At 36.4% G+C, this 24989-nt stretch overlaps 1 protein-coding gene across 10 annotated transcripts in view; it reads right to left on the reverse strand.

Moving 5' to 3' along the window:
• The window catches only part of CACNA1D (calcium voltage-gated channel subunit alpha1 D), a 205571-nt gene that overhangs the window by 28820 nt on the left and 151762 nt on the right, over positions 1 to 24989 (reverse strand). For 6 of the 10 annotated variants that reach the window (XM_068907041.1, XM_068907038.1, XM_068907036.1 and 3 more), the window contains 10 exons: positions 18375 to 18413; positions 17828 to 17956; positions 17022 to 17087; positions 15243 to 15334; positions 12341 to 12500; positions 11401 to 11528; positions 11191 to 11287; positions 10010 to 10112; positions 8815 to 8916; positions 2911 to 3041 (listed from right to left, as the gene is read on the reverse strand). In XM_068907041.1, coding sequence (XP_068763142.1) covers positions 2911 to 3041; positions 8815 to 8916; positions 10010 to 10112; positions 11191 to 11287; positions 11401 to 11528; positions 12341 to 12500; positions 15243 to 15334; positions 17022 to 17087; positions 17828 to 17956; positions 18375 to 18413 — 1047 coding nt within the window. The remainder of the gene's footprint in view (positions 1 to 2910; positions 3042 to 8814; positions 8917 to 10009; positions 10113 to 11190; positions 11288 to 11400; positions 11529 to 12340; positions 12501 to 15242; positions 15335 to 17021; positions 17088 to 17827; positions 17957 to 18374; positions 18414 to 24989) is intronic. The other 4 variants (XM_068907039.1, XM_068907040.1, XM_068907037.1 and 1 more) reach the window with 1 other exon arrangement.

The raw sequence follows: 24989 nt of genomic DNA on the forward strand, positions 1-24989 counted from the left end.
CAGGAACAAACTGATTCACTAGTACAAAAATCCTGATTTAATAGGAAAGTGCACCAGTTTGCTGGTTCACAATCTGTTCCATCCATACTTAATAGGCAAAGTCAGCCACCAAAGTTATTTAAATAGAGGGGAAAGTATTTTATATTTGCTGTCATCATAGACTGATCTGCTTTACTTCACTACTGTTTTAAGATTTCAACAGAAAAGCGAATACTGCCGTGGGAGGTGCTGGAAGCCGGTTTGTACACTTTGTATGAATAGTTCAAGAAGAGATATACACATAATCAGAAAATTTGTCTGGTTGAAATGGGTAATATAAACATAAATCCACCACAATGGCTATATGAAGTACCTCCAGTGTTTATAATGAAAACGTGACATATACTGATCAAGTAATCATCACAATTTACCTGAGAAATTGTATGAGAGACAGAATGATATTGTGCCTTTCTACTGTTATTAGTATACTGTTTACCAAGGAGACCTGCAAACATTAACTTACTTAGAGTGAGCATTTGTAAAAATAGAAGGAAAAAAATAGCTGCTTACAGTTCTCCAAGGAGAAATAACATCCTCTTAGTTATAAACCTTTCACAGATCATTCAGCAAAATCTCTATAGCTGAAAAAACAAGTTTGATGACAGTGGCATACCCATAAATTATGCTGCCAAAAAGATAGTTATGGACATAGTTTTTTGAAAACATTTAAGTTTTATAAACATATAAGCTTTGGAAAAAGCAGATCTGGAATAAGGAGGCTTAAAATGGAAAACTTTTTTTCATACATTATAAGGCTAAAAGGATTCACTGTGTTCATTTGTACTGATTTCCTTACAATAAATCTCACAGGACTGCTCTATGGGGCACTGCTCAAGAGAAATCAATTCCCCTTTGAAGCAGAACATATCTTTTAGAAAGCTATCCAGGTCTGACTTAAATCTGTATCCTCATAGAATTGATTAATCTAACATACACAGCATTTCGACTTTGAATTTGAGTTGCTGTAGCTTTCAGTAATGAATTGTATTATTCCTTTATATGCTGTATTGAAAACCAGTAAGAAAGGGCTTTTTCTCAAACATAGTTACTTTCAGGTTTCTTGAAACAGTATTTATACTTATATTTGGTAAATCAAGTTTGTGAGTGACTACTAGTGGGTTTGAAAAACAAAGATGGAACAGAGGGAAAAGCAGAGAAAGAGAGAAATGACCGTCCATCCACCAGCCTGGAACATTTCATTACCATAGGAGAATTGTTTTAACCAGCAAAAAATAAATGCCATGCCTCAAACCCCATAACCCTTTATAGATTCATGACAGAGATTCGTGGCCAAATTTTTAGCTGTTGGGAACTGAGAAATATTTGTCTAAAGATAGAGACTTAGACCTAATTTATCCTAGTTTCATTTTTCCCTTCATTATTGAACAGGGAGCAGGAAGTGATAATAAACAACTGGGCACACTCCCACATTTGGAAACCCAATGTTTGTTTCTATACTGTTACACGTGCAACTTAGAAAACACAAGTGGAAAACCATAATACTGTGACTTAAAACTTACTTTGAGGTCCTTGTTACCAATTGCTTCTCAAATGAAGAATGAGAGAGTCTGCAAAGTCCTTCCTAACAATCTCTGATGACTTTCACTTTCCTTTCAACTCTGTTTCCAGTCTTTTTATCTCTTCTAGTCCCCATAACGTTTCTTTCTCTTGTGATATGCAAATATAGCTCACGCTATCCTGGCAAGCCATTTGCTCACACATCAATAGCAAGAACTGTAATGAACTTTTTCTCTGCCTATTGCATCTCTTATGCTTATGGAGTCGTGGAACAGAATGTGTTGGAGATGGCAACAGACACATTCCTAGGAAATACGAATGAAACAAATTACCCGCCGGATAAAAGAACAAACCAGCAATTTTTTTAACCAAGAAAACAGCCTCTCCCCATGTAGAAAGAGATTCCACAACATCCTCTTAAGTTTTGGCATCAGAAGAAAAAAAGCTATCAGAAACATCAAATAGGTTTACAGTTTGTAGGAATCTACTCAGCATTAACTGAAATTCAGAAAGTCCTAACCCAATACAAAAGGTGCAGTGTATGATGTCTGGAATTATTTGAGAATAGCCTTCCATTTGCCTGTTTCAAGGTTCATAATACAAAGAGTATATAAGAGGACAGAAATTTTCAGAATATAATCTTTAGAACACTTATGCTCTATGGACCACTTGCTGCATGCCTGTTGAGAGCTAGATGGTCAACCAGTACTATCAATTGTTACAGTTTCCATTTGATAGTTTGTTTTAAAAGACAATAAAAGATATTAATGTAGTGTGCTAATATGACTTCTGAAAACTGAAATTGATGAAAGTGAGGTAATGTGCAAACATTAAAAAATACTAATAGGAAAGTATTTCACCACTAATTATGAATAGCAAAGAAAGACAACAAAGAGAAATATGCAGAAAAATTATTCCATATAACAACCTCTTTATTATGAGGCAATGCATATTAGGAAGTCTTTTGAAACTGAGAACTGGCTTTTAAAATTGTAGGAACACAAGAAATTGAACAGTTAAAATGTAAAACAAAGAAATAAATGATAGCTCAGAAGTACTTATTTTATCTGATTTTGTATCAGCAGCATGAGACTGTGATGCCTCAACTATACTTGCTGAAAAATTTTGCTCTAACTGTTGCTACTGTTTGAGAAATCCACAGAGAATAACTTTTTGCACTTACCTTGTCACAGACTGAAAGCAGAATTACTTTTTGCTTTTCTGATGAATAAGAGCCAAAAGTGTCCCAGCTAAATAAAATCCTTGCAGCACTGCACAATCATGAATATTCATCTACCTGCTATTTCAAGTAAGCTCACAAAATGGTTAGCTAAAATGTAAAAACAAAATCACCTGCAGAGCAATCGTGGTATTCTTCGCAGGATATTTCCCCACCAGTCCTTGTTCTTTGCGTTTCTTGAATTTCCTAAAGTAGTCCTGTATCAGGAAGGTGGCATAGAACTTCCCCACGGTTACCTCATCATCTAAATGAACAGACCAGACAGATCTCTCCCAGGTCAGCGCATTTTTCAATAGCCTCTACACTCATATCTGATTCGGGGACAAAAAACGTGATGGGTGCACTAGGCACTATGCTTTCAGCTTACAATAATGGAACCTGCAACTAGCTTAAAGCAAGGCTTTAGCAAGCAGTTTAGGCTCAGTCAGATAAGTGAACTCATCCTTAATTAAGAAGAAAGCATAATAATTTTACCAAGTTTCAAGTACTTTTAAGTAAGTTCATGTAAGTTTCTAATGAAACTGGGAACATGTTTGTATATGCATAGAAGCTGCACTACTGGCTTTAGTTACCTGGAACAACTGGATTAAAATAACAGCTATCGTGCCTTATATATGCTTATGTTCATAGGAGTGACTCTGTAAAAACAGAAGTCCTGCTTGCAACATACTCTCACTCTTTTTTTCTTCCTGCTGAATCAAATTTTCTTAGCCAGTATATCAATATAACATTGCTTTAATTGCACAAGAGCTTGCCATCTTTACAGCCTGCCTCGCTTTTTAAGTTTCTGCATTGGTGTCACACCCTCACTATAATACCTGAGCATCTTTCAGGTTGAATTTGATCTCTGCCCCAGGTACTCATGCTGGGTTGTATCTTCTGTTATCTTATTGTCTAGACTCTCAGTTTTGAGGCAAACCTCACAGCCTTTACAATTTCATGTATTTTTTGTGAGGCTCTTGTTTGACTGAAGATTAAGTCCTTAGCGACCTTCTAGATAGATGATGACAATAACAGCAAATACGAAACAGACATGGTGCTTTCCCACATTATTGTATTGTATCAGCTCTGAAATGATGACAGAAATGAAAACAACTTCTGTCAGTTAACTTGGTATAAGTCAAAATGCACACAAAGAGCAAGTACAGTAAGAAATAGGTTTTGGGTTTTTTTTTGTTTTTTGTTTTTTTTTTTTTTACAGAGTTACTTCTGTGAACAAAATCCAAGTTTCAAGGTTTTTGAAGTTCAAAGGCAGTTACCTTATGAGGATACTGAAATCCCCTGGTTCATAGTACATACATGCTCATTTTGTGTGTCCCATTTGAGCATTCAGCTGCAGGAGTTTGGTACCCTGATGATTAATGCTTGCCAGAAAACTAGGAATAGTTTTCTATTCAAAAACATTGCTTTTGTTTTCACACACCTTCTTTCCCCTAGAGGTATCTGGCATGAAGTTAGCTTTTTCACTTTCTGCTGTGTTGCCTAGTCTCTTCCTTTTTGTAATATATTGCCATAGCTATTTGCAACATGGTTACTAGTTCCCTAGTGGAAGAAGGAAGAACGGAGGAGTGCGCTTTAGGGGTCCAAGTTCTCTCTGTTGTTAGGGCCCATATGCTGATAGACAGGAGGTTCCTGTGACAGACAGGTGCTTAATACATCTCAGGATCTAGGTTATCCGTACTGTTGTGACTTGTTTTGGCCAAATACAGAAAAACTAATACATCTGGACACATTTGAACATACCTTTGTTAGAAAATATACTACTATTTTCTTTTAGTTTTATGCCATTTGTTTTCTCCTTATTTTAACTCACTAATGAAGCTTTAGGACAGACAATTTTTATTTTTTTAACATGCGAACAGGTTCTTTTTAAGCAAGCTTTTTCTCTGTTCAGCTAATGTTTTGCTTCCCATCAATTGCAATCTAGAGTTAAAATTATCACTGCAAGTGCAGGCCTTGCCTTTCGTAATACTGTGATGTAAGTAAATTCTCTAATTGATTATAATATACTGTAACACATCATTCAGTAACATTTGATAAAAACAGAGCTGCCTGTGTCTTTGCTTTAGCCATAATAATATGTTCCAATGTGTCTCACTAACAATAGCATTTCTAATAGTATTTCTACCAGTAATATAACAGCTTTTGCTAATTGAAAGTGAATTAATTTTCTTCTTTTAATAATGGTTACTGTACAATATTTCATTTTCATGGCAATAAAAAGGATGGGGAAATCCAATCCAAGTACATCACTGTTTAAACTTGCTTTTATCTCTACAACAAAATCGGTCTCAAAAGGGATCCTCTACCATTCAAAATAAGATTCTTTCAGAATTCACAGGATGTGTTTCACTATAATGTATGAAGTGGGTACTGTTCATCTGAGAAAGTATGATAGCATTTAACTGCAGTAAAAATGCATCAGGGATGTATTCTCCCAGCATTTCATTTTATTTGTCTTTAAACTTATCAAAGCAAAAAGAATTATGGTAATTGTCAAAAATATCTTCACTGGGAGACCAGTCTGTTGCAGGAAATGTCTTATGGCATTAAAAAGTCTGCTCTGACAAATACTGACATCTCTTCAAAGGTCTTAGTCTCCCCAGTTCCCCCTAGGAAATAGCAGGGGTTACATAGCTCACAGGAAAAGCTCACCAGCATGCAGATTCAGTTTCTAACCGACTCCTCAAATCTAATTGCTAATCTTTTGGTGCGCATTCTCTTTGATGTTCACCTGTAATCTCTCTTGGCAGCTGCTCAGAAGACTAATGGCTCTTTGTATTAGGAAGACTTCTCTTATATAGAATCTAATCTTAAACTCATCTTCCTTAGTTTAACTGAGTCCACTGATTTCTGCAAAGTATTCTTGGTCAAACTCCCAAAATAAGCCTTTCCCCATCCTTTATATTATTTTCTTTCAAGTATTTGAACAGAACTTTTAAGGAAGTGATATAGCAAATGGCTCCTAGAAAGAACAAGCACATCAAAGTGACAGACTTGATATAACATATACTATGGGTTGCGCTTAGAGCATGTCTCAAGTCAGGCTATGACGTCGCATGACTACTGACTGTACCTGAGATGGCAATACCTGCAAAGTTTCAGTATGCACAAATGAAGGGCTCTTCTTGATCACTGTCGACATGCACTAGCTCATTTATGAGCGTATTAGATGAATGTGTTACCACCTTACTGAATTTACAAAGTCTGAATGTACAAACAAGATGCATATGTACTTCACAGGCACAGTCAGTTGTACTGCAGACACGTGAACACAAGAACTGAAGCTTGGGCAAGGGGAGCCGTCCTTGACTCTGTTTTTTGAGTAACACACACATAGCCAGACGTGGACAGGTAGGGAGGCAGCTAAGCAAAACTGACCACACTATAGACAGATCTGTAACTACAGCTAGTGACAGCAAAAGGAATCATTTCAGCAGGAAGCTTTTGGAAGAGGGCAAAAAGTATTAGGCAGGATTAAATGGTCTTGCAGGCAGAGATCAGGGAATTTAGACAAGAGAAAGCAGGTGAATCTTTAGTTGGTGGTATGAATTTTTCTTATTCTGTATTCTCCTAAGAATATTAGCTCCTTCATAAATTCATGCATTTGACTAACATTCTATGCTTTTGAAAAGCAGTTTCAGCTTTCTGTACTGGAAATCTGTGGCTAACTATTATGGTTTAATTAAGTTATAGAAATGAAGTCATTTAACCAGTACCAAAAGTTAACTAACTGTTCATTCCTAGCGCATCTATTTATAATTCAGGAAAAAAATGCTATAAAGACTATTTTCATTCTGTTCTGCAAATAATTGATTTGTGTTCTGGAGGCATGGTCATGAGCACATGAAGGAGCTTGTATTCAGTAACACAGCAGAAGTAATACTGGACAAAAACACTACAAAGTAGCCAGCTCAAAACTTGTAAGTGCAGGTGATTTTAATATATTGAATTTGGATGTTTTGTTGATTTTTATTGAAGAGTGTTTTCTGTCTCCTAGCAGATTGCTACTTACCAGCTGTCACCTATGTTATTGCCATATATAATTTTCTAGTGAATAGTAAGCTTCAGTAGAAACTAACCTCTACTGCATTGTAGCTATTTTACAATCCTATGACATATGAATGTAAAATAGTTGGCTGTAATGTAAAATAGCTGAAATATTTTTGATTTTGAGGTAAGTCATATCAAGGTCTACAGAGAAACAAATTCAAACTGAAGTAAAAAAAATTTATGAATCTTAAGCACTTCCCAATGTGTTCTTAGTTACACTAGGCTGTTGAAGCCGTAATATGGTCCAGATTTTCAGACTTCTAGCTACACTGGAGAGCTATATTTGCAGAATTAATATTAGCAATGAATTTTAGTATAACTGAAAGTAAATATATAGCTTATATTCAGCAGCAAAATGAAACTGAAGGTAACGGTGAGTTACTATGCAAGATTAATTCCAGGAATGTAATCTTTAAAGATTCTTTGTCAGATTGATTTAGGCAGGCACAGCTTGCTATTCTGAAGCATGCATCTCTATTTCAATAAAAATGTAGGGGAATAAAGTTGGCAAGAGGCAACACTAATTCCATGCCACCACCCTAAAACAGAATTGCTTCAGAATATTCGGAAAGACTGATAGTTGAAAGGAACAGAGGCTGCAGAAAAAGCTCAAGCACATAGTTACAACAATAACAAAGCAATTCATCTATGCCATGCAAGCACTTAGGTGTAAGGCTAAAAACAACAGAGTAGAACACAAAAAGTTGTTTTAAATGTGCAGTATCAGTTCCCCTTTCGATAGTCAAATTTGCTAGATTTTTGTCTTCACCCCCACTATCAGCTGGCAGCCACCACACCAATAGCAAGTGGCTCCCTCCAGTGACAAAGCTAATGCTGCTTCTCGGGTCATGCTGAACAGCAGTGCAGCCAGCATGCTCTTTCTCCCCTAGAGACTGAGAGCATCACCTTCAGAAAGGGATCAGCCTCCACCAGCATCGGGCCTGGGATCTTGAGTCTGCTTCCAAACCTGAGCCTGATCAGTCTTGAAAGCTGCTGTAACACTACAAAAGTACAATAAACTACAGAAAATACCAGATGATTACAATGGATCTGCATCTTGGATGTCTAAACATATATATATATATATATATCTCCTGGGTGTGGCTGACACCATGCAACAGATCCTGCACCTTTAAAACTTGAAAAAGCAAGTAAAAAACAGTCACTTAAACCTACACTACAGCATATTAATTGAAATGTATATATTGAAAAAAGGCTAAATATATATATTAGTATATATATATTTAAAAAGTGATATAACCAAATATTTGACATGTCATTTATAGCACGTAAGAATGAGTAATATACGTGCCTTGTAGTTCTTGCAAACATATTAATATCATTGGAATTTAAATATCCGTTTACTTGAGCCATATTTGTATCTCAATCATACTGGCATAAATCAGAACTCATTCCATTTTCTACTGACTATGAAATTGTCAGTTAAACTAGTATAACTGGGATAATTTGGCCTCTTGCTTTATCAATTTAGCAACAATGTTACTTTTAATCTGGCAAGTAAAATTTTTTAGTTTCCTCCCATAAGTATTCAACATATACAAGTATATAAGCTAAAATGTGGTGTACGTTGTCAAGCTTAATTAGTACAAAACATGTTATTTTGCTGAATGCATTGAAATCAGACTAAGTTTGGCATATTTTGCTGAATGACTTGAAATCAAGACTAAGTTTAGGTGTAATAAGGTATTTTTTTCAAGCAAGCAAATAAACACAAAATATATCTTCCTCTTTTTCTTTTTATCTCAGGAAGTTGCAGTATCAGTCCTATCTGTATTGTCTAGCCTAACAGGATATAATGCTCTCTATATTAATTGTTATTATTATCTGTTGTCCTTTAATGATATTACAACTTCAAATTTTAATAATTATATTTCTTTGGTTCCTAACCATCTGTAAAACCCAAAATGCACCGAGAATAGCATATTGCCAAGTATCACACTGACCGCCAGCTGGAGGGACAACTTGATCAAGTAATTTCATGCTGGTTTTCTTCCATATTTTCTTTATAACTGCTCTAAGTTCTTCATTTGCTTGCTCTAGGTTACCTGTGGCAATGAAATAGAAAAATGGAGAATGGAAATTATGTTTCAACCAGCTGCTATGAATGATCCTTTGGGTATTACTAGCTGCATACAGATAAAGACTGTGATAAGGATCTTTTGCAGCAGCCTATGCTACCTAAATATATATATAAATAATATGACAATAATTAAAGAGAAGAAATGGTATAAGAAAGTGAACTCCTATGGAATTATCAGATTAGTCTCTGGAGTACTGCAAAGGTCAGCAGTGAGCTACAAATCTTGATTCTACTCTGTAACTGATTAATACTTGCCGCCTAAATTGTGCATAAAGTGGTGACTTGCTCTTTGTAAGCCACTGTGTTCCTGATCCAAAGCCAAGCCTTTATTTGTTTAATCACAGTAATTACTAACTTGTACAGGCTTGCAAGTTCTGGCAACTGACTACTGAGGAAAGATTTTCTGCTTTGCATCACCTAAGGCACAGGGATGCCTGGGGGAGTTATTCTAATCAGTTTGTTACTGGCTGTGGAACACAAAATCTGCTGAGAATAGCAGAAGACAGGAAACATAAAATAGTAAAAGATAGTAAAATAATGAAAAAATATAAAATGATAGAAAGTAAAATTCTTTGAAACATAGCACTGTTTTTTAAAATTTCTCACTCTTTGATGCAAATGATAGAAGCCTATCCAATTCTGTCAGAACCGGCTTCCACGAAACAGGGGATTTAGCTTTCAAGTGTGAAAAGTTGCAGTCCCACTAATGCTGGGATCTCAAGCTAATAAGTTAAACAGCAGTAAGGAAGGAACATATTGGTTGGACAAAGAGGGGACTTCATTCATTCCTTGCAGTAGACCTCCTGTTATGCCACTGTTAAATGTTTCATCTGATCAGGTAAAAGCATGTAATAACTTCTGAGTAACCTCTTCCGTTCATTTTCTAATCAACTATTCCCAGCAACAGTGAAGACAACCCATAATCCAAAAGCAAACCAAATCCAGTGAAATGAAGGCATTCGTACTCATGTCCAACAAAATGAAGGAAGTAAATTACAGCTTCTCCTCATTACGCCTTTTGACAAGTGCAGTAAAGGCTGCACAGATAAGAACCTTACCTTCTGTTTTGATCTTTAGAGCAGTCCTAACTAAAGCAAACAAAGTAGCATTGAACATGACGGTTCCATCACTGTTTAGTGGCATATTCATGGCTACTAACCTCTGTAAAGGAGAAAAGGAAAACAAATTTTGATGTGGTTTTGTTAGAAAAAATCTCCTGCCATGTTCATTCCTGAAAAGCTGATGTGTTCAAAGAATAACATCCAGTGAGAGGCCTAATAATTATGTAACTCTTCAAAAAAAGGATAGGATAGGTCTTCCATTGCAGCTGCCTACAATATCCACCTCATATCACTTATCTCTCTTCTGATCACAGGGATGCTTTACAAAAGATAAAATTGTCCAGTAGTTTTCATGAGCTTTATTGAGTTAGTCTGCAAACTTGAAGCACAGTCACCCAGTGTTAGGGACATATGTAGTTATAGCACTGCAAATGTGTATATTCTGGATTTTACTGCCTGCTATGTGCCAGATGCCACCTACCCTGCACTGAGCTAAAGGACTTTTTTTTTTTTTTTTTTTTTTTTTTTTTACAGAAACGCATTAAAATGAAGGCATGACAAAGGCACATGCCAAGATACCTACACTAACCTCATTTAGCCTATGGGTGGTAGCAGCCACAGAGCAAATAAACTAAAGTACAATTATTCTTCACCTGAATTACACATTGTGCCTGACAAATTATAGTTTACTTTAAACTCCCTTTAATTTTCAGCCGTCTTGCTCACTGCTACATATTGCTTTGCGCAGTATTTCACTACTACTTATTGTTATCATCTTGCAATCCCCATCCTTCAATCTCAGGCATATGCTTCATGGGCAGCAAAATTCTCATGATTGTGACTACAGAAGTACTGTTTCAGAATGTAATTGTGAGGCTTATAGGACCAGCGCTGGATTGAGGCAGTTCACAGATGTGACAGTAATGAAGTAGTGACAGATTTACAGACCACCTCCTTTCATTTTGACACTCCGTAAAGGATTTTAAGTTGGGGATAACTACTCAAATGAGCACAGTGAAAGAAACGATACTAGTTTTAGTGGGTTAAGTTCAGCCTCTATAAAACTGGAAAAACTCGAGAGTGAGTCACTAGATAGTATTACTGTATAAATGCAATACATATTTGGCAGAATTATGAACTATGAAATAAACCTAGAAGGGGAATAGAGTAAAACTTACCTTGCAGGCCACTCGGTGAGGGCATAATTTGCCAAAACCAAGTGGGGGCTGAATGCGTCTCAGTAATGTCACCACATCAAGATGCTTTATTCTTCCCCTAGAACCAATACATGTCAATTATCAAATACACATGCATTCCCAAAGAATATACTATGTTCTGCTTTTATTATTACAAAAAAAAAATCTTATCAGAGAAGTGATCTAACTTACTTTGCTTCAGGATCATATTCTGACCATATCCTTTTGAACTCATCCAAATGATGGGGACCCAAAATAGACCAATCACGTGTCAAATAGTCAAAGTTATCCATAATGACAGCCACAAATAAATTGATAATCTAAGAAAGCAAATGAGAACACAGATTTACCTTCCTTCTTCTGAAATATAAACATTTTCATAATTTAAATTATAAAGTAGCAGGTTTAGAATTCAAGTAATCAAACAAATTGATCTTACAAATAATGCTTTTTGGCAAATATCATCAACTACCACAAAAAATACTCGCTGATCATTTAAATGACTAACTGGTATTCAAGTATTCACACGACAAGAATGTTATTCTGTCATATAGCGTTTCAGCCTTTGACATAGGCTATAACATGGTTTTGTTTCTGTTCCTTGATTTGCTGGGCCAGACTACATTAAGCTAAAAGACTGGAACAAAAACATATATCCAACACACAGGAAACAACCTTTTGTACTAACAGAATTCCATGATGTGACAATAAGAATTCTGCATATGTTTTGTTAAAAGATATTACAGAATTAATATTAAGATATTAAATAATTCTAATATTACCAGTAGGTCAAAGGATCTGCTGTTTCATTGTTAATGAATATTTAATGATGTTATTCAGAAAGGCCTGAAATAATGGCTGGTGAATATACTGTTAAATTAGCTTTCCACTGTGCAAACAACCATTCCTGCATATATGGAGGCTTGTAGTCAGAAGAATATCTTGCACATGAGACATTACTGGCATTTAGCAAGAGCTACAGCATTTAGGCATGCATATGAAAAATATGACCTTGCAAAAATTATTTAGATAAGGGACTTGCACTTATTCTCTGGCCCCACTACTTTGTTAATTCATCAAAAAGTCAAAATGCTAAAACTCCTTTCTACTAATAAGCACAAGCTGGACTCACCAAAAATGCACAAAGCATGTAAAAACTAATAAAATAAATGATGGCAAAATTGCTTCCACATGTGTATTCTTCCCCTGGATTATAATCAGATTCTGGATCACAGCGTTTCCCAGGCAAACATGCCAGCATGATTTCCTGCCAGGCTTCTCCAGTTGCACACCTTCATAAGGTCACAAAGAGAAATTAAGTATTATTAGCTCAAAACGAACTAAAGATGCATTAATTTGTTATGTTCTGACAAAATGCTTGGAGCTGTACAAGAACTAATGTAAAGACAGATTGTAAATTCCTGAGAGCTGGAACTAATAAAAAAGTACAGAGCGTGTACAAGAGGTGCTCAGCAACAGGACAATGGGCAGAAACTGAAACCCAGGAAGTTCCATCTGAAGCTGAGGAAAAACTTCTTCACTGTGAGGGTGACAGAGTATTGGAACAGGTTGCCCAGAGAGGTAGTGGAGTCTCCTTCCCTGGAGATATTCAAAACCCGTCTGGATGTGATCCTGGGCAATATGCTCTAGAGGTCCCTGCTTGAGCAGGGAGGTTGGACTAGATGATCTCCAGAGGTCCCTTCCAACCTACACGATTCTGTGATTCTGTGTTTCAGAAATCACAAGCTTAGATTTAACATTGTAGACCCATTTTACAGGGTGCATCAGAAAGGTGTAAAAACTGAACCCAAAACTGTCATTTTCAAGTTACATACTTATAGCAGTTGCGTACTGCTGCGCAAGTGTACTTGCTGCGTACAAAAATCTGTAATAGAAGTTAAAAGTACTTGTTTGCAAAAGAGGAAACTGCCATCTCCTCTATATGGTTGAGGAAAAGCTTGTCTAACTTTCTGCTATTGCGCTATTGCATAGTTGGGTAATGCTTGTGTAAGGACCAATGATTTCAAATATTTAAAAAACAACCTCATACCTATGACATTTCTGGCTGTGTTCATTACCTAATTTCAAAGTCATGGCAAAAGTCTTTACAGGCATAAAGTGACCTTACATGCATAAAGATCCCACTGGGTGATGCCCTTGGTCTCAGACAAAGAATGACCTTTCAGTTTTGTCAACTAGACCAAGATCAGAGGAGCTGCAAGAAGATGGTTTCTACCACAGCCACTGTCTTCTGGCTATGCCATACTACTGTGACAGACAAAAAAAGCCAATACTTCTTTCTTTTTTAGGACTGGCTACCACAGGTCAGCAGTCTTTAACATCCAGTATCTGCAGCACTGTAGCAGACCACAGATGTTGAACTAATAAAACTGGATTCTCAGTTCATCTTTTCAGTAGTGTACTCTCTCCTTTTTCTGTCTTTAGCACATTTTCTGGGGGTAGTCAATCATCTCGTGGAACACGATAGGAAATTTTCTACAAAGACTATGATTTAGGGTTAGTTTATGGCTTTCATTTCACTACCACCATCCCGAAGGTTTGATTCCAAGCTTTTCTGAATTAAATACTGAAACTCAAGGTTGATATCTAATGCAACTTGTAAGTAGTAAAGAAGGGGATTTTAAGCTTACTTAGGAACTGTACTTGTAGCTCAGATTTTTGAGTGATTTAACAGAGGTTAAAAGGTAATTATTAACTGAAATATACAAAGACTGTCTATAAACTATTGACCTGTAACATAATCTGCTAATGCAGATCTCATTCTGCATATCTCATAAACAACAAGATCCTACCCTGGTCATATATACCATGAAGTATTCTATAAAATGTGCATGAACAGAAATCAAATGCTAAAGAAACTTTTGTTCATCTCTGACTGCTTGTGATAAAAAATTCTTAAAATTCAGCTTTGGCTTAAATCTAAGGTGAATGTGGAAGAAATGCAGCCTCTGAGGATAAAATTTGGTTGAGGGTCAGATAACGTGCTGTGCAGTAGGCCTAGATACAACACAGCAGTAATGGGGAAGGCTATGCGACAGAAGTCCCTCTTTCTCCTCCTTCTGCTCCTCCTTGGAATCTGTCCTAGAAATTCAGACTCAGAGAAAGTAAGCAGAGAACTGTGTCAGGCTAGCTGCAGAACTATGAGCACTGTGTTAATGTTCGCTGTACTCATTCTGAGATCTGTACTCTGCCCTATGCCATGCAAACATATCTACTTAATTAGACCTGGCTTTGGTATCTCCATGTAGCCCTGAATTGTATCTGCTATCTTCTGATGTTCTTGCCAAACACATCTGCTGCAAAAGAGGACCTCTCTTCAGGATAGGCTAGTGACAATGCACAGGAAATTAGTGAAGTTACACAGTCCCTGCAAAGAGGGCTCTCAAGGTTCTCACCTTTAGATGTATTCCTGATCTAAGTCATTCCCTCTCCTTGCTCCAGGGCATTTTGAAACACTCCTGGCAGATGTCTACCCTGTTCTTAAGCTCTATGGTGATGGAGAGTCCTTTATCTCCCAAGATGATCTACACAAATACTTAGCTACCCTTACCATGAAAAAGTTTTTCCTACCGCTTCTCTGAAATACCCCTTCAAGTTAAACCCACTATTTCCTGTCATCTTTTCAACAGTTTATTTTCTTCATCTTTGCAACAACCTTTCACGTTTCCAAATCATTCTGCTAGTGTTCATAAAGACACAGTCTTTTTCACCTTTCCTAACAGTTGCACAGTGACATCAGGGCTGACTATATCTGGGCTCTGCAAGAAAACAATTACTCTACAAATAAGATGTTTCACTGTAACTGTAATAACTTTAAGTCTGTATCACCTGGTTAGGATTCGGCTGTCCCAGTGAACTGTCACCACATGGCTGAAGAGATTTTGTACTTGTTACATTAAATTGTTTCTAATTTGCAAACACATTTTCAGCAAATCTGTTGTAAAGAAGCTACAGTCCTTTTCCATTGATCAATTAAAAGGGATGTATTAAGCAAATAATTAAGGTTTGCTCACCTGAAGAGAAGCAGCACGGCTTGGGGGAAAGTCTGAAAATTGTTGTTCCTGTTTATTTGATTGTTGTCCCTCATGGCCACTTTTCCAAATACCTATAATGAGACAGGATTTTGACTTTCATCCTAGTCAGTTGTAATGTCTGATGTGATAACCCTCACTTCAGTGTGTATGAAAAACACTTTCATAAATATACTTTCTACTCTCTTTAGATTTGTCCTGATAATAATGTAAATGCATTAAATATATCATATCTACAAGGTAGCTCTTACGCACTTTATTTGCCACTGCTAATAAACCACTATAATACTAACACACATGCCTGTATTTTAGGTGAGAAAATATTATTTGTTTTAAACTAACACCTAGAGCCCTCAACTCAGAACCCCACTGTGCTAGGCATTGTGCATACTTGTAGTAAGTAACCATCGCTGTCCTGAAAACTTTGAATCTAAATAAACAGAAGAGATACAAAGATGGAAACCAAACACAGAGCATCTGAGCACCTTCTCCCACTCAGAGCTGGGAAGTGAGTTCAGATCTCCAAAATTCAACTGCAATTCCCAGGTCAGAAGACCAGTCTTTCTTTTCTAATAAAACACATTTATCTACTATTACAATACAGTGGAGACTATTATTTAATTTAGAAAGATTAATGTCACTGTGTTCTGGATTGTAAGCTGCTTTCGGATGAAGAGCAAAGAAACAGAAAGAATCAAGAGGCAAAGCCACTCTCCGCAGGATATTTCTTCTCATCCTATTTAATCAGGGCCTCACTTTGTGTTGGTTTGGACAACATTATAACTTGGGCAACAAAAGACATCAGCTGTAACCGTTACAGAACATCCATCCTAAGAGCTTATGACAGGAGAACTGGTGTCATTACGAAAAAGAGAAACGCAGCCTGAATCCAGGACGCCTGTCAGGAACTTTTGCCAACCAAAGTCTTGATGAACTTCCAGCCTTGCTCTTCAGGCACCTCCTTCCCTTAGGCAAACAACAGATCTCATGCGTGGCACAGAGACTGCCATGCACCCACATTGCACTCTACCTCCCAGATCCATACTCAGTGTCTTTTTCTGCTTTCTTTCCTGCAGTCTGTACACTCCTCTCTCAAATGCCTATCCCATCCTCCCACTTGAAAAGGCCTAGTAGGAATTCTCCCACAGTTTCCTGACAGGTCTCTCCTACCTAGCTATATCTAGTTATTAAGACTGTGGGAACTCGTCCTGCCCTCACAGCACTGCAGCTGGTCTGTGGCACCTTTATCCCAAAAGTACGCTCTTACGTTGCAAGTTACCGAAGTCCCGTCTATGCTTTTACATAAATCCCAGCCTTGACTGACCACAGGCTCAGCTGTGGCTAAATTCTTTAGTCAGATTCTTTTCTTAGTTCTATTCTTTTAATATGGGAAAGTCTTATGAAAAAAATAAAGGCTGCAGTTTTAATGGCTGATTCCCCAAATAAATACTCTGCAGTAAAAAAGCCACGCATTGTCATACATTCATGCACAGGGATAAGATTCACTGTACATGGAAGATGAATGGCTCCTTTCAGCAAACAAAGGCGCTATAAACTCACACCCCATTCTTTTCTTGCATTTTTTTAGTTTTTGTGACTGCCAAAATAACAACCGAGAAAATCTTTTTACATTATTCTGAAAGTTTTGACTGGTATATAGCACCACTATTAACAGAATATTTTGATAAGCAGGTTGATAAACAAGTCTCAGAGCAGCCAACACTGTACTTTCTTTTAAGAGTAAATAAATGTTGTAATTACCTGCATTCCAATGACAGCATAGATGAAGAACAGCATGGCTATCAGAAGGGCAACATAAGGTAGAGCCTAGGAAAGGGACAGGTGCACTGTATTTTAATAATTTCACAGCATCATTTCAATTTCCACTTAGAAAAATTAAGTTTCCTATGCAACAGAGGCTTTTCCAAGATTTTTCTTTTTAAGCAAGAGCTTAAAATGTTATTACTTGTCACTCTTAATATTCTCCCCATATAATGAACACATGAGTTTCATCATATTTTAGATTATTTCTGCCAGTAATCCAGTGGGAAGAGTCATCTTCAGTAGTTTTATATTTTATTTCCATTACTGATTATGACAAAACGGAGGTACTTCCTACTATGCAGTAATACAGTTCCACTAACTTCTCATTCTTTAGAGTTTTTAGGAGCAGAGATTCAAACATCTATTTGCTACATCTATGAGACCACTTTTATACAAACAGAAAATTAAATTCCTTGTTTAATTTCTTTTGTAGCCATGTAAGATCATGTATAACCTATATGTAACCAACCTATCTTTTGTTTAATTTCACCAAAAATCCTTTTTAGACTTACAAAATAACTTTTTTGTGAAGTATTGTAAAAAACTCATGGTAACAGCTAATATTACATGACCCTTGGACTTAGTGAAGCAACTGGTGACGTTTCTTAAGGCATTAATATGTAAATATATTTGAATGTATAACTATTGGTAACACAAATTTCAAAAGAAACGTTATTTGCTTCATAAAATATAGTGTATACATGCTTGCAGTTCAAAAGCAAATTTAAATCATCTTTTCTAACCTGAAATGACTTAATAAATGTCCACAATAAGGTTCGGATTCCTTCTCCTCTGCTAAGCAACTTCACCAACCTCATCACCCGGAAGAGACGGAAAAAAGTGATGGAGATTCTAGCGCTGTCTTCGGAGTTCTGAAGAGTATCATGGAGAAGTCAAACCAAATACAAACCCAAACATGCAACACTTCCAGAAAAACAACATCAAATGCAAAGGTGGAAGAGGTAAGATTTGAAAATGTATCTTGAGGGCCTTTTCACCTTGATAAGCATGATATGAAAGGAAAAATTACATGCTAAAAACACAGGACCTGTAGAAATGCTTCACACATCACATGCATTTCCAAGTTTTCTGGTTTGTTAATAAGGATCATGTTGGGTTCATTTGTAGTAGACTTCAAAAGTACACTGACAACAAATGCAAACCACTGCATACACCTTTCTAGTAAGACAGTTATGAAAAATACAGAAAAATTGGTGGAAAATAGAGACATGGTAAAAAGAATAAACTCAAGTAGAGGTAAAACCACTGGGGTCAGTTTACTAATCTTACCCCAGACTCATCAGTTGTGACTGTTTCAGTTGGCTTTGGCTTTAAGAAATTAAGAACATTAAATATTAAAATCAAATAAAAGACCAAAAAATCAGCTTCACCATAAACAGAAGGAAGTACATTTTCCATTTCTATATGTAAATGAACATTTTTTAACTCAATATACCTTCCAAATAAAACAGTAATATCCTTATTAAAACTTTCCCTTTAGCATTTCATATTGGTTGATTCAAACTAAAACATCGTTGCCTGAATCATCCTAAAAATCTACAAATATAAAACATCTTTAAAAGAGTCACTGTGAACTAAATACAAAATAAAATACCTGCTCCCATGCAAGCCTATCAAAATTAACCATTGACTTCCATTAGATGTAGGAAATTGTAGCATTTTACTTTTAAGTTTTACTTAAGGAGCTAGCAAAGTGTCCACACTTCCTTGTGCACTGAGACATTCACAGTAACTTCCTCCAGATTGAATGGGAAAGTCCTTAAAAACTTTACAGCTCTAGAACAATGGAATTCTGAAGGGTAGATCCAAGTGACAGGCCTAACTCTGTTGCTTAAAATGTTCCTATCACCCTTTGAAAGTGTCACCTTTCAACAATTATTGTCACATATAGCTGCAATAACCATGATGCCTCCTCAGTGCTGCTTCCAACAAACTGACTATATTAGACATTTCCTCTGTGCCAGGTTTTAGTGAGTAAAATCTTGAGTATTATTGCTAGACAGAACCTGGGAGCATTTTGTAAAAGACTAATTGCTTTGTCTGTTACTTTTTTGGAAAACATACGAAACACAAAGGTATCACAAGGGAAGAATTAGGTCAGAATAACTCTTTGTTCAACTATGTGCAATTTATACATATATACTAGCGCCCTGCCAGGGTTCCAGTGATTTCTGAAACAAAGAGTTTTAAAACTATTAAAGGGGTTATTACTGAATTGCTACATTAATGTTAAACAAAACTCAGATCTTCTCAACAGATTTCAGTAAGTAGAGTATTTGTAAAATCCGTTATAATGTCTAACTTTGTAAATAATTTTATAAAACTCAAAAAAAAGTGCTACTGATAAAAGACAGTTGTTGCATTAGAAATTCCCTGAATATTTAAACAATTAAAAATATAGATTGAGAAATTCATAATCAAAATCATCATAAATGTCAAAATATCACATAACGTAGAAACAATTTTACAAACCTGTCTACTTACATCAGTCACAAATCTGTATTATAATACACAGACCCACAGCACTATTGGGTTTTTTTCTGCAGAAATAATTGTTTTTTATCTGAAATTTTTAAGAAAAAAGGGCTTCATCTCTTCATCTATACCTTCTGCGGATCAGGCCTGAAGTTTCAAATTATTCTCTGGCAACCGACTCTCTGAGATACATTGTCTTAATCAGTGACAAAGGGACTTAACTAGCACTGACTATTCTTTGTTATAAAAAATTAAATGAAGTATTTGACAGATACAAAACAGACTAAGTTACAGTCTCATTACATAAGAATGAAATAAAATACTACATTTTGCATTTGAGAGTTTTTCCACTAGGTTTTACAGGCGGAGGATTGGGCCCCAAATAAACTAGCAAGAGTGTAAGGGTATCAGTATGTAATGGGATATGTAAGAACTTTTGTTCTACAGATTTATATTTAATTTCTTTCTCAAAGAAAAAATCATAAAGGGGGCTGTGCAAAAACAGTATGTATTATGATAACTGGATTTCATTTCAGAAAAACCCCACACATTCCGCGTTACTTTGTTTGTCATGATCTTGATAAAACATCTAATAACTGGAAAAAAAAAAGATAAGCTGCTGATAACTAAAGATACTCTCCAAGGTGATTGTGAACAGACATTTTTTTTCCTATATATTACCATTTTAATAAGTAATTAATTCCCACTTTTGAAAATGCAGACCGAGATCAGATTACCAAATTTGTACGTGAATAGTTCTACTGCAGTTGCTCAGGAGATGGTGAGTGTAAAATCCCTCAACATGTTTTGCTGTCTGAAGGACACAATTTGTTTGCACGTTATCTCCTCTCATATGTCACCCCTTCCTCAGCTTCTCTGAATGAAGCTGTCCTAACCACGTTTGTGAGAGCTGATCTGCTGCTGCTGGTGAGGGTCAGGATGCCATAGACAAGAGACTGTAAATTATGGGTACTGCTAAGAGCAGGGCAGGAATGAAAAAGGAAGGCATCGTCTTCACAAAAACTAAATAGTATAAAAATATCAGTGTGGATTTAGATGTTAGAAACAAATAATGAAAATAACTCCCCTCTGTCAGAGCATTTTTTACACTGCAGACCAAAATATTCAAACTCTGTCCATCATGAGCCAGAGGATTTGGGTCCTGGCATTCTGAAGTGAATCTATCCAATCGTTTCCCCTCTCTGGCATTCACCTCTTCTACTATGGCAATTTAGATCATATTATGAAAAATAGCTACAATAAATTTCATACAGTGACATACCACAGAAAAAGCATTATTCATTCTTATTTATATGGGAAATGCTCATTTAAGACAGATTAAAGTTAATAGTTATATATGTCCAGCCAGTACAAACATATCAGAAAGATCTGGGAAACTAAGATTCAAATAACACCATTTTTACTGACAGTAACAGAGACAGACAATAAGAAAGAACATCTGCTTCCTACGCATAAGGAAAAAACATATACTACCAAAACACAGAATCTTATTTAGAGCTTTAGTAATATTACTCAACAGATACATAGAATAAGTAGGTGGTATCTTATGTATACGTAGGGAAAGTATTAGAATAGACTTGAGACTGGGGGCAGAGGGAACAGACAGTGTCTCTTTGGAAAGAGCTGTTGACAAGAATGCAGATCAAAATGATGCTTGTGGTCAGACAAGCTATTTAAGAGCTCCTTTGTCTCCTCACCTTCTACCAATTATTCCAATACAACTAGTGTCCCAAACATATGGGGGACACTGGCTGGTCATTCTCATGATTTTTCTGTATCTGAAATCCCCAATGGGCCTACACAATTCCTAAAAAGACAGACATGTACTTCTTGGATCACTGCTAGAGGAAGTCTGGTAATGGGCAGTAGATCATAGAAAAGCTAGAATAAATGAATCAGCTTCAAAAAGCTTGCCTAACAGAGGCACTGCAATGAAGTAAATGAGGACTGAGACTGGTTTAATTATTCTATCTTTTCTGTTAGTCATGTGCCAGCTACACTGTGAATCTACTTTAGCAAGAATATCATCACTGTGTAATTTTAAGCCCATTCTTACATACTTCAAATAGGCAGTAAATCAGTAACATATGAAACATTTTTCCTCAAACAAAACTTAATACAGCAGTTTTCTTCTTCCCAAGCAACCCCAACCCTCAAAAGAGATTAACCAGCAATAACCTTTAATTTCTGACTCATTGATCCAAATCTTTGCAACCTGCTAACAATCTCAGTTAGGTATTTATTGTTGCTTATGAAAAACTTAGTACACATAAGAGAGATGTGGAGCTACTGGAGTGAGTCCAGTGAAGGGCTACTAAGATGATTAAGGGACCAGAGCATCTCTCATGAGGAAAGGCTGAGAGAGCTGGGACTGTTCAGTCTGAAGAAGAGAAGGCTTAGGAGGATCTTATCAATGTGTTTAAATATCTGAAGGGAGGGTGTAAAGAAGATGGGGCCAGGCTCTTTTCAGTGGCGCCCAGTGAAAGGACAAGAGGCAACGGCCACAACCTGAAACACAGGAAGCTCTACTTGAGCACAAGAAAACACTTTTTACTGTGAGGGTTACTGAGCACTCAGAGCAGGTTGCTCAGAGAAGTTGTGGAGTCTCCACCCTTGGAGATATTCCAAAGCCACTTGGACATGGTTCGGGGCAGCGTCTGCTCCATGACCCTGCTTCAGCAGGGGGTTGGACTAGATGATGTCTAAAAAGGTCCCTTCCAACCTCAACCATTCTGTGATCCTGGGATTTCCTAAACAATAACTCCTTGTTACACTGCTCATATTGCAGTGAAAGTAAAGTTCCAAATAAATATCCTAGCTTTGGAAAAAGCCACAATATGTCAAAACTGTGACCAACATGAAACCAACTGCATCATGCATTGGAAGCAAACTGCAGCTCTGTGTTTAAGAAAAAAATAAACATGGTGCAAATCAGTGGGTATTAATATACAGTGTTGATCAAAAGCTTGTTACAGATTGTGCCAAAGGGTACTACAGTATGCCAAAACAAATTAACACATAATAATGATGTAAACGTGACTGCAAATATAGCAGGAAACATCTGAATGACAAATATGATAATAATATAGATAGCAGAGTATTCAGGTTGCCAAAATATCTTTAGAAACACATTTGTGTAGAGCGTGTGTGTGTGTGTGTACATATACATAATTTGTTCAGAGAATAATTGCTGGGATTCAAATGTGCTAATAAGCATTTTTTCATCGCTTTATGAGAGCTCTCTATATTCCCACCTCAACATGAACCAAATACTCATACACATCATTTAATAAAAATTTTGAAGTGATGTGAAGAACCTCAAAGTAGATGAAAAACTAGCTTTCTCCTTAGTAGAAGATGTATTTAATACAGTATGTTCATGAGATATCATAGCACATTATTTTGGTTACTGTCTAATGTATCCTTAGTTGACAAATAAAATAATTAAATTGTCAGTACTTAGTATCTTCATGGAAGCAGCTCAGAAATTTACTATTTCCAAATTCAATATTGCAACATAGCACAGATTACATATTGCAATAAGGCTTGACACCAACTAAAGCAAAACTATATGAGAATACTTTTTCTGAACTTTCTTTAGGCTTTAAGAGAAACATCTGCAAAAGTCTACAAAATGTATTCGTAGTATTCACAAAAATCAATTAAGATCAACATAGCACATGATCTAGCATGACACAATGTGATACTGATGCATGAAATGGGAGGCAAACCAAATTGCAGTGCTTTTGTTCAAAACTGGAACCCAAAATCTCTGACAGGAGGTGGAAATGTGGGCTTTAATCCACCCCATCTAAGAAGCAGCATGAACTGTCCCACAGTTACTATGCGAGGGGTAGGTTATATAAAAATGAGCACCAGAAATCCCAGCATATGCTCCACTGGCTGTCTAACAAAAGAAAAGTGTGCCCCGCTGTTTGCAAGTCAACACTATGCACTTAATAGTGCTGAAGCAGTAATGGTGCTCCTTCATACCAAATGAGAGAATATCCCGTTCTATCTCTGTGACAGACTTTGATTTATCACAGTCTCTACCCACTCTTAGTTGTTACGGTAGCGTATGCCTTTAATAACTTTATAAGCTTACAGTGGTTGAGTTCAAGACAGCTAGATATTCCTGAGGGACTCAGGAAGACAGTATCAGTGATGTTCCTTTAAGCCCTGTTTCAGCAAAGAATCTGAGTTTTACTTAACTTCAAGCTTAACAGTAGTCCCACAGGGTCTGCATAAAATATTTACTCAAAAGAGGAGGAAAGTGAACTCTCCATTTCTTGACATTTTGGCAGCACATGAATGGTAAAAGAGATGAAAATAAAAAACGTGAATTAAAACCTTTGTATCTACTACTGTAACAATGTGATCATGCCTCTAAGTCATCCATTGTTGGTCATCCAAATGGTTTCTCAGCAAATACGAACTGCAGGTAACTTCCTTACAGTCAGGCCAGATTGAAATATGTCTGTTATTTCCTTTAAGAACTTATGCATTTGTTTTCATTTATTTCCTCTATTTCATTTATTTATCTCTATCTTATCTGCAGGTAAATTAAGCATGCTAATGTCCCAGAATGTACTGACCACATCTTCTGTCTCACGATCACTACTCTGCTTTTTTTTTTTTTTTAATTTAAAAGGAACCATTTTTATGACCACACAAGACCTTGTGCGTCATGTGAAACTTTTTGAAGACAAAAGGTTACCAAAAAGCAAAAATAATTATATAGGTTTTAGTAGTGCTTTTAAATTTTGTATTGCTATATCATATATGTATTTACTTATACATACTTGCCTCTAAAATTTTCTAAAAATAAAATGAACATGAAAACCAATTAGGCTCAGAAAAGAACTGGTTAAAGGAAGGGATATTAAATGACAGAGCAAATAAAAAAACAATCACAGCCAATGGTATATTGTAAGAATACATGCTGCACTGAGGTGGGGTGTTTTTTTTTTTTTTTTTTGAATCAGTCATTGATCCAGCCCTTCAGGATGCTGAGCAGTCCTGTAAATTGCTTAACACATTAAATACATTGATTCCATAGGGTCTGAGAATATTCAAAGCACAGTAATTTCCTAGATACTGTGTGAATGGGAAGTTACTGAATCAGCCTCAGGGCACCATATACTTTATTATAAAACTTTAAATGAAAACAAGGAGAGGAGCAACCAAATAAAGAGATGCCTTTTAATTTCCCAGATTTAATACTGAAATCAAGCTGATATGCAGCCAGAAAGTCCAACCTTTCACTTGAAAAAAAACCAGGTCAGATACAAACACAATACGTACTAGAGGAACTTGCTGGCTGTTGGAATTAGTCTAAAGTTATACAGCTAGAATATCAGAACGATGCCTAGTTGTTTCCACCACATG

This window comes from Struthio camelus, chromosome 14, assembly GCF_040807025.1.
Source record: "Struthio camelus isolate bStrCam1 chromosome 14, bStrCam1.hap1, whole genome shotgun sequence".
NCBI lineage: Eukaryota > Metazoa > Chordata > Aves > Struthioniformes > Struthionidae > Struthio > Struthio camelus.